At 44.5% G+C, this 10,750-nt stretch overlaps 1 protein-coding gene across 1 annotated transcript; it reads right to left on the reverse strand.

Moving 5' to 3' along the window:
* Positions 1-1,609: 1,609 nt before the first annotated feature.
* On the reverse strand, positions 1,610-10,727 carry Lsm3 (LSM3 homolog, U6 small nuclear RNA and mRNA degradation associated). The gene is made up of 4 exons (XM_027428885.2): positions 10,578-10,727; positions 7,971-8,081; positions 4,849-4,944; positions 1,610-1,993 (listed from the first exon to the last, which is right to left on the reverse strand). Exons 1-4 carry the CDS (start codon positions 10,596-10,598, stop codon positions 1,913-1,915), a joined length of 309 nt encoding a protein of 102 aa, XP_027284686.1. The 5' UTR covers positions 10,599-10,727; the 3' UTR covers positions 1,610-1,912.
* Between the last annotated feature and the right edge of the window lie 23 nt (positions 10,728-10,750).

Below are 10,750 nucleotides of genomic sequence, written 5' to 3' on the forward strand. Positions count from 1 at the left end.
AGCATGGGATATCCAGCCCAGTGCTCTCTGGTCATAAGTCTAAGGCATGGTTGCTAGAAGCCCTTTGTCATACAGCCAACAATACCACTGCAGATCAGTGGAGGTGACTGCTGTGTGGGGGACAGTGGCAGAGCTATGCTTGTACTGTCAAGGTAGAGGACTTAATTCCAGACCAAAAGGGGCTGCCAACCTCACACTGCCTCCCATTCCTCAACTTGGTAACAGTTTTCTATAGTTTTGTTTGTCCATATCTCAGCAGCTAGATGGACTGTTTGTGTTGGGTATAGAGTCTATCAAACTTTAACATTCCTAGACTTCAGAAATGTGTATAAAATGAGTCTTCACAGCCTACAGTTCTAGTGCAGTCAGTCTATCAGGGAGCTGGCCAAGCAGAGAACTGAAGAAGTATCACACCCAACACTGCATGCCTGAGGAGGGCGAACACACCACAGCTGCAGTGGATACTGGTTTGTTACCTACAGTGGGGGCCTCTGCCATATACCCACACATGCGCACCTGGTGTTAGGCAAGGTCACCCTGCTGCCACAAACCAGCACCAGGGTGATCTAAGCACTTTGGTTTGCTACTTCTATGACTGCAGGGCTTGAAAGGACTATGATAGAGTGGCTTTGCCCAAGGCATGCTTTTCAGTGAGTTAGTTACAGCCATTGTTATTAGCATTTGGTTAAGCTGTCTACTCAGGAAGGGGGACTGCAAGGAACAACCACTTGACACAGCCCAAATCCCAAGTCCTGTGAACAGAACAGTGAACAGAACATCACCTAGCACAGCTAATGCCTAAGGACAGTGTAGGGGTGGTCAGGGTGGTCAGGAGGGTTCTGCCCTGCCTACTCACTGAAAATCAAACTTCCATCAACTCAGCCACACTTGTTTTTCTCTCTCTAACTTGTAGGGACAGGTACAATTAATAATGGAAACAAAGCCTCTTCAACATGACTTTGGCTCAGAGCACATGAACAAACTGTATTTGACAGATTAGCAAACTCACTGAGCACATTTACAGGCATGTCCTCCACAGCGCAGACTGCTTATACTTTTCTTCTTCTTGTGGTGCTGGGGACTAATGCATACAGGACAAGTAGCCAACCTGAGAGCCACAGCCCTAGCTCAATTGTCTACATTTCACAATGGATAACTACTAAGTGGAAGGTGTTGGCTCCAAGTGTTTTTGTGATGCCACGTGAAGTCCTGGATGACTGAAGCCAGAATGGAAGTAGCTTTGCTTTCAGCTCATCCTGCTCAGACTCTTCAGGTTCTTGTCACTGGCTGACTGTGAGTCATGAGTGGAAGATAATTTCTTCAGTCACAGAAGTCATGTTTTGTATCTTCCTGGCAGGTTTGAAGCCACTCACCACCTCCCCTCTGGCCTGGTTCTCACTGGGGTGCTCACCTGAGCTCTTGGGGCCCCTGAGACAGGAGAGGCTATGAGCAATGACCTCCTTGCGCTGGACCTGTTGGTACAGCTCTTCCTCAGATGAGGCAGGGGCAGAATGGCCAAACTCTCCTTCCTCACACTCAACTTGGTCCCCTAGTCATGGGAAAGAATGCTGCACATACCAAGTAAAAACTTGAGAATCCACAAGACACATTAAAAATAAAAAAGGGACATCAAATTTAATTATCAGAAAACAACCTGAAAGTAACTGCAAGAACAATGGGCAAATCAACTCCTGAAAAGAGCAAGGTGGTTACACAGACAGGGCTGGAGAAAAAGGAACATGCCATTTTAGCTGGAGAGGTTGTAAGTTACTCGCAAATGAACTTCTTTGAGGGTGGAGGGATCCTCGGGTCATTTCTGACTATCAGAATACACATGAGCTTCTCTCTGTGAGTGTTCTGTACATCTCAAGAGGCAAAGTCTCCATTTTCCTACACAGGACCATTTTCTGTCTCAGCCGACTCTCAACGGAGGGGCAACTAGAACAACACCATCTCCCCGGACGAAGAGCATGGGGATGTTCCGTTTTGTTGACTGGAAGAGAACAAAAGGGTAAAGCACAATAAGGCCAAACAGTAGTAAGACTGTGTCAAAAATAAGTACTAAAAGGGAAAAGGGGGAAAGAAGCAAGTGCTCTCAGCCCCTGAGCCATCTCTCCAGACCAGTGCTGGGATTGCAGGAGTATGCCACTAACTCTGGCTTCGGATTGATTTTGGGGAAGTGGGTGCTGGGGACTGAAGTCTTGCACTTATTTTTTGGTGGTGTTTTTCAAGACAAGGCTTCTCTGTGTAACTCTGGCTGTCCTGGAACTCACTCTGTAGACCTGGCTGGCCTCAAACTCAGAGAGATCTGCCTGCCTCTGCCTCCTGAGTGCTGGGATTAAAGGTGTGTGCCATTATGATACTCTTGCTCATTCTAAGCAAATGCTTTACTACTGAGTTACAGCCTCAGCTACAACTGGATTTCAGCCATGGGTTTCAAGAATGACTTCCTCTGAATGCCAATGGGTAGTCATTGTTTTACCAATGGATGGACCCTGAACACTGAGACCTCAAGAACAGGAAGGCAGAAGTCTATGTCCCCAACTTAGCACCTGAAAGAAAGCTACTCTATTGACCTGCAGGCAGGGACTCAACCCCCAGTGTGCCCACCAGCCCTCACACCTGCTTCTGTGTACTCCTATGAGCACAAATGAGGATACAACCCCCAAGGCTTCAGCTTAGTGATCAGCTTTGGGCAGGCAGCAAACATGACACAATCTGGGTCATCATTATGCCTTGGCAATATGTTGGCAGAACTTGGGAGCAGCCTAAAGACCTCCCAAATCTACAGACTCTGGGGACAAAGGCTAGAAAAAGCCAAATGTAAATAAGTGCCATGGTGTAACAGATGCATTCAGCAGGAAGTACAAGAATGAGATCAGGCAAGAACTGGCTAGTTATCAGGCAAACAAAAAGAAACAATGCCAGGTGCTTTTAAGCCCAAGTATGTAAGTACAAAAAAGAAAAAGAAAAAAAAAAAAAAAAGTAGACAAGGCCTAGTAAAACTTTTCAGTTAAAACACTTTGTCCTTAGGCAAAGCCTATGCAGCCTGCTGAAGCTCAGGAGGGGTTGATCAGGGTAGTCTGACAGAGAAGCTGTCTCCTTAGTTTCCAGCAGGTCTGTAATTCCGTGAGAACTGGTGCTTGGAGCAAGAAGGTTTGGCTACAAAGAGCACAGTATCACCAAGAGAAGCCAGGCAGTGAGCCACACGATGAGCTGTTTGGTGACAGAAGGTGGTAAACATGATGGATAGCAGAAAAAGTGGGCAGAGCCAAATAGCAGAACTTTAGCAATCAACAAAAGCAATATTCTGTGGTAGAGAGGGAACCCAAAGAACAGGGCTAACTGCTGTCTGCCTTCCTATTGGCCACTTGGTATCAATCCAGTCACTCAGGAGTTAATTGTGCATTCTGTGGGGAAAGCTCAGTGGTCTGTGGTCCTTCCTGTTTTGGGAATGTTGCTATTATTTAGTTATGTCAACTGAGGGAGGGCAAAACATACCATGCAGCCATGGGGAGGCTGCTGCTTGGTTTCCCACTTCAAAGGTAATGAGAACATACAAGGCAGCAAGGCACTGTTCTCCACTGCTGCATGAATGGACTAAAGATACGACCCACAACACCAGTCTGTCTTGCCTGTGTCTGTAGTAAACACATACACAACACACTACAATAACTATAATAGGTGATAAAGGGATGACTCAGTGGTTTAGAGCACGGGCTGCTCTTCCAGAGAACCTAGGTTCAATTCCTAGCACTCACATGGTGGCTCACAACTATTTGTAACTCCAGTTCCAGGAGATCTGAAGCCCTCTTCTGGCCTCCTCAGACACCAGACACATATATGTAGGTATCCACATACATACACAAAATTTTACTTTCTCCCCCAGACAGGGTTTCTCTTTGTAACCCTGGCTGTCCTAGAACTTGCTCTGTAGACCAGGCTGGCCTCAAACACACAAAGATCTGCCTCCCCTCCTTCCAGAGTGCTGGGATTAAAGGTGTGCACCACCACCACCTGGCATCATAAAATGAATTTTTAAAAAGAAAGAAAAGAAGCTATTGTATTTGTGGGCTGGGTGTGGTAGCAAAAGCTTTTAATCCTAGTACTCTGAGGCAAGGTTCAGACCAACTCAGTTGATGGTAAAGGACACTTTCCAACCTGCTGAGCTGCTTGCAGGCCGTGCAGTGTGCTACATGGTTCCCAGCTTTGTGAGTTGTCATCCATGCTGGGGGGAGCTTTGGTGATAAAGCTATCTTTAAAATCAGAGTTAATAACCAGTTCTGAGGCCGGGTGGTGGTAGTGCATGCCTTTAGTCCCAGCACTTGGGAGGCAGAGGCAGGTGCATCTCTGTGAGTTCAAGGCCAGCCTGGTCTAGAGAGTGAGTCCCAGGACAGGCTCCAAAAACTACACAGAGAAACCCTGTCTCAAAAAACAAACAAACAAAACAAAAAAAGCAGGCTGAATTTAACTTTTGCCGGGAGGTGGTGGTGCACGCCTTTAATCCCAGCACTCGGGAGGCAAGAGGCAGGTGGATCTCTGTGAGTTTGAGACCAGCCTGGTCTACAAGAGCTAGTTCCAGGACAGCCTCCAAAGCCAGAGAAACCCAGTCTCAAAACCAAAAAACTAACAAACAAACAAAAAACCAAACAAAAAACAAAAAACAAGTTGTGTGATTCCAAAACCCTTGTATTTAATTACTACAGTCTATCAATAGTCCAAACCCTTGCATTTAATCACTACAGTCTATAAGTAGGAGCCCAAATATAACAGGCTTCCCACAAGTAAGTGGTAAGCTGCTGCATGATAAGATCTGACACTGTCAAAGAGAAGACCTGCAGGACTTACTTTATATATCTCTTCATATGTCTCTTCATCAATCTCTATCGTCGTCACAGTTTCTTCTACGTCTCCCAGGATCATATTTAAATGTTGATCATAAGCCTGAAATGGGAGGGTGAGATTTGAGAAACAAAGAGAGCTCAAAAGATACAAGTGGGGGCTGAAGAGATGGCTCAGAGGTTAAGAGCACCGACTGCTCTTCCAGAGGTCCTGAGTTCAATTCCCAGTAACCACATGGTGGCTCACAACCATCCGTTGTGAGATCTGGTGCCCTCTTCTGGTGTGCAGATATACATGGAAGCAGAATGTTGTGTACATAATAAATAAATAAATAAAATCTTAAAAAAAAAAAGATGCAAGTGGATTATAAGCAACATATTCAATACTTACACCCAAAACTTTTATATGCAAATAACAAACACTCCCTCTGTGCTAGTCTATCGAGTCTTCACAAGCCATTCCCAGTGACAATACTGCTTATGATCAAAAATGAATTCATTCAAAATAACCTGAAATTACTTCTTAAGTACCTACTCTACTTGTTAGAGAAAACCCCACCATCCACAACAGTTTATTATGAAAAAACAGCAAATTCTTTGTTTGTTAGACTTCTTTCTTTCTTTTTTTGTGATAACAAAATTTAGACAAGATTTAATGAACCAATTAAAAGTACAATGACGTAGGTTATATTACATAGTTTCATTTTATACGGTATTTGAAAGTATTTTAACATAATGGAAAATATAAGTTTTTACATTATTAGAGACTGTGGTGTTTCGAATGAGAATGGCCTCTCTATGCTCATATATTTCAATAGTTGATCCCCAGTTGATAGAACTGTTTCAGAAGTATTATCAATTGTGGCCATATTGGAGGAGGTGTGTTACTGGGGGTCAGCTTTGAGGCTCCAAAAGACCACACTATTGCCATTTTTTGTACCTTTGTTAGACTTCAAGGATAGTAAGCAATATAAAGTCCTGGCCCTGTGGTTCTCAAGCAAGAACAATGTCATCTTACCCACACAAAAATCATACAAGCAGAGCAAAATTTTCCCCATTTTTGTGGGTGTGTGTGTTTGTGTGTGCGTGCGCAGTGTACAACATGTGTATATACATGTTCACACGTGCACGGGCACCAGAGACTTCCTCAGTTGCTCTCAACCTCATGTATTCAGGTAGTGTCTCTCACTTGAACACAGAGCTTTCAGACTGTCTAGCCAGCCAGCTTGCTCAGGGATCCTATCTTTGCCTCGAGAGGCTGGAGTTACAGGTAAGCCACCATACCCGCCTAGTATTTCCATGTGTGTTGAGGATCTAAACTCTAGTCCTCATGCTTTACCCAGTGACCATCTTTCCTACCTCCACTTTGCCCATTTATAACCTGTCCAGAGCTTAACGTGCTTGGCCTCTGGAGGCTCAGCCAGGAAGGATTGAGACCACAGTTTTCAGTGCAACCTTCAAAGTTCATTCCTTTTACTAAATGGCAAACCTCCTGGGGCCTGTTCAGAACCCACTTACATGTTCTTCTAACAAAATGCTAAGTGGTTTGCCTGTTCATATCAAGATAAAAATAGCCTAACAGCCACATTGGGAAGGAACTGCTTGGCAGCTAGACAAATGAGCAAATAAATGTTCAGCTGAAGAGCAGGAAGCAAACAGAAAGGTGGGCCACTTAGTACGGAAGTACAAGCTAAAGACACCGTCTGGCCTGGGGTGTCATTTCATGTGCCAAAGACCCATGTAATTTAGCTCCATCCCACTTTTCTCGTCAAACGGACACTGCTGTTTGCAAAGGCTAGCTTGTAGATCAGTGACCCGATTTCCTTCCCAGCCCCAGAGGCTCCCTGTCCTCAGGAATCATGGAAGGAACTATCATAGTTTCTGAGAGGGAGACTGAAGCACAACTGCCTAGTGGATCTATCACTGGCAGGACAGGGCTGTCTCTAACCCTAAAGTAAGACTTGGCTCAATTCCGTGTTGTAAACCAACAGCCCTAGGAAAGTAAAAAGTTAAGAAGAGACAAAACCGTAATTCCACAGAAGTCATAAATGTGCACAAGTAATAATATATAAAAGTGAGTAATACAGTCTCATAGCTAGGGGGAAAAAAAAGGAAAAATGTGACTGTTGCCTTATATAAAATCCTGTGTAGTAATCATCTATCTAACAGTCCATACACACACAAAAGTCACATGGAAAAAGTGCTAAAAATATGTATATGAAGCCGTCACAGACTTTCAAAACAGGGTTTCACTAGGTAGTCCAGACTAGCCTCGAACATCTGATCTTCTTGCCTCAGTCATCTAAGTACTGGAATTACAGGCACATGTCACCATACCTCACTAGGATCTCCCTTTAAACACAGTCTACACACATGCAGAAAAGATCTGGAAGACTCTGTAACCAACCCTGAATAGTGCTCATCCATAGTAAATGGGACTTCGCTTTTAATCCTACAGATTTCTATGCTACTTAACACTTTTTGTAGTGCTAGGGGCTTTGCTCCGTGTTGGGCAAGCACTCTTACTAGTGAACTGTATCTCCAGTCTGTTTTCAATAACTAAAACAACAACACCCTCCCCAAAAACCAAGAACAGAGGACAAAGCCAAGGATGGTAGTGCATATCTATAATCCCAGCTCTAAGGAGATGGAGGCAGGAGGATGTTGACTTTAAAACTAACTGGGCTGCATGGCAAGCCCTTGTCTAAAACAAAGACAAATAAGTTTATTCATAAGTAAACAGAAGGTAAGATTGAAGGAGGTAAAAATGTTCTATAGGGTTGGAGAGATGCTCAGGTTAAGAGTACTGGCTACTCTTGCAGAGTAACCAAGTTTGGCTTGTATATCACCCATATCATGTCTGTAACTTCAGCTCCAAGATATCTCTGGGCTCCGTAAGCACGGGTACATCCACACAGCCACATGTACACATTCTTTCTTTCATAAACCTCTGGTTAAGGAAAAATATTTTAAAAATAAAGGATATTCATATTGTCTAAGATTTTCCAACTCCCAAAAGAAACTACATAATTCAAAACAGTATGTTTGTGTTGCAGTTCTTAAATCTGTAAGGAGGTAGGAAGGGATGATAGGGAAACATCTGGTTTTGAGATAATTTAAAAGACTTACATGTAATCTGCCTCGAAGCTCTCGGTCGTTTCTCATCTTCACATAAATTCGCTCATCCAAACTGAGCCTGATGAGATCCAGGGGCTCCTCTACGGTATTGGTAGTCTGTTGCTGATGAAGGAAACACACTTAGTAATGGACCACCAGAGGCAGAGTGGTGTTTCAATCACTGTTAAGCAGTGAAACCAAGGGCTAGTCACATAACCCGTTTATACCTTAGTCTAATTTGCCAAATGCAGAAAATAGTGTCTCCCCAATACTATTATTTTAAATGACATATGAAAGCTTAGAACGGTGCCTCGATGCTATGTAAAAGAGGAGAAAAACATTATGTGGAGAGGAGTTAAGTAGCAAAATGATGACTGAACTTCCAAAAAATCCAAAGTGTTAGAGTACCACTTAGGAACCTTAGCTTTATCTTTTGTATAATTCAATCATTTGAAAAACATACCTGCAATACCTATTCACACACTACTAAAAAGATCTGACAGAATTTGAAGTCAGTACAGCGCAGGTTAAGTTTAGGGTGCTAATTGGCTGGCAAGATGAACCTACCTACCGAGTAGTATAGTATAGAAGTTAAAAGAACTGAGTCATTAGGAAGCCTTTGTTCAATTCTGGGTTCTGACCTGGCTCTTCTGAACTGGGATTAAAAATCATGCCATTTCTTGTTTCAGACTCCTCATTTGCAAACTGGGGAGACCACATCTTTGCCTCAGAGATCTTATAAGGACTAAAGGGTCTATCTGAAGTAAAAAGGAAACACTTCTAAATAATTACCTTTTTTTTTTTTTTTAAGAGGCATGCCCATGACAGCCTTTGATGAGCAGCAAGTCTTTGCCTCTCAGATGCTGGGATTGGGCAGGTATGAACCGAGTCTGGAACTTTTAAGAGTGTGTGTGTGTGTGTGTGTGTGTGTGTGTGTGTGTGTGTGTGTGTGTGATGGGGTTCAAGTAGCTGTCAGAAGACAACTTTATAAAGTTCTCTCCTTCCTCTGTGTGTCCCAGGAATTGAACTCAGGTTGTCACGCTTACAAACTGCAAGCATTTTTACCTGTTATCTTACCAGCCCCACTCCCAGCACCTGTAATTTCTTATATTTAATATAATCTCTTGCTTGCTTCAAGATTTAAGAATGCATTCTTGGTCAGTCATTTCAGAGGAATGATAAATCAGAATTACTCTTCAAGAACTGTTGGAACAGGTTTCAAAGGTTAGAACTGGGATGACCTGGATTCAGCTATATGAAAGAGGTGGTTCCAGCCATCAAGAATTAGTAAGACCATTCAGCAAGCTTCTCCAGTGAGTACCTGGGGTCAGTGAAAGCTGAAAATTGTAGGCTGTGTAGATATGAGGCTGATGACAGGAAACAAACAACCCTCCCAGAACACCCCCAACCCCGGATCTCAACTGGTGCTTTCCTCCTCCCACCTTAGCTCAGCAGGCTTTTGTTAAGAAATCAGACAACCAACCACTGGATTACAACAATACAGAAGCCGCATCCCCTCAATGGAGCTCACTCTAGTATGGAGAGGGGCATATAAATACATAGCTGCAAAACAATGAAATCTGTTCCCACGACAGCCCTCTTCAGTCTAGGATGGCCACTGTCAATCCTTTTCACCCTGTAAGCTTTACATTCTGCCTTTTCAAAGAAGCTGCCCCTGAACATTGGGTTCGTTCCCTCAACTAATAACCTGCTGAGTGCTAACAGCACTGTCCTAAACCTAGGAAAGAAAAGCAAACACAGAAAACCCCCCTTTATTTTAAAGGTTTACTTTTATCGTGTATGTGAGCAGTTTGCCTGTATGCATGTGCACCACACGCTGACACAGTGCTCGGTAGCAGAGGCCAGAAGGGGGCAGAGGATCCCCTCCTGCAACTGGAGTTAAGATGCGTTGGGGTGCTGTTAAGCCAACATGTGGGTGCTGGATCCCAACCATGGTCTTCTACAAAAGCAACAAGTGCTCTTAACTCCTAAAGCAACCTCTCCAGCCACCCCCGCCCCAATGCCCCTATTAAGTAACTTACGTTCTAGTTATGGAAGAAATGTCTCAGATAAAGAAATACATATTTAAAATAACATGCTCTGTTATTTTAAATACCCGTGTGTGGGTGCGTGTGCGTGTGAGGGAGTGCAATCATTTCGGAACTCCACAGGTAGCTAAGGAATAGGGGGAAGAGCAGGTGAAGAGGGCAGCCTGTGATCCTGTGTGCACCCGATCTTGGCTTGCTTTCTCCAGACTACATCTCCACCAGGTTCTCTACCTCCCTCCCTCCCTCCTACTGCACTCCAAGTGAGCCGCTGCCTGCGCACCAGGCGCTTGCACGTATTACAAAGCTGGTGTCCACCACTACCTCACGCTTTCTGTCTGGTGTCGACAGCCGTTTGCATTTTACAGATAAAAGCCGATGCCGAGCGTGATGGGCAGATAGGCGGGTTGAGAAAACTCTAGGCCTGCGGAAGTTTCAGGAGCCGGCGCGGCTACGGAAGGCCGTGGTTCCTCGGGACAAAGAGAGACGGGCCGCTTCTCAGCGAGCGTGGAAAACGCGAACCCGACCTGGAAGCGCAAGCGCTTCCTCTAAGAGCGCCTCCGGACAAACTTACCTGATCTACGTCGTCCGCCATGTTTCAAACGCTGCGCCCTTTCCACCTCTCGCGAGAACAGGCACTCAGAAACGCAAAGGGTTCCACTCTCGGGAAGTAGACCTACTTTATTTTTGTCCCTTTGCGCCCCTGTAGTTTGCAGGGGGAGGGGTTTCTCCGGAGGGCGTGGTCCC

The sequence above is a fragment of the Cricetulus griseus genome, chromosome 8 (assembly GCF_003668045.3).
Source record: "Cricetulus griseus strain 17A/GY chromosome 8, alternate assembly CriGri-PICRH-1.0, whole genome shotgun sequence".
Taxonomy (NCBI): Eukaryota; Metazoa; Chordata; class Mammalia; order Rodentia; family Cricetidae; genus Cricetulus; species Cricetulus griseus.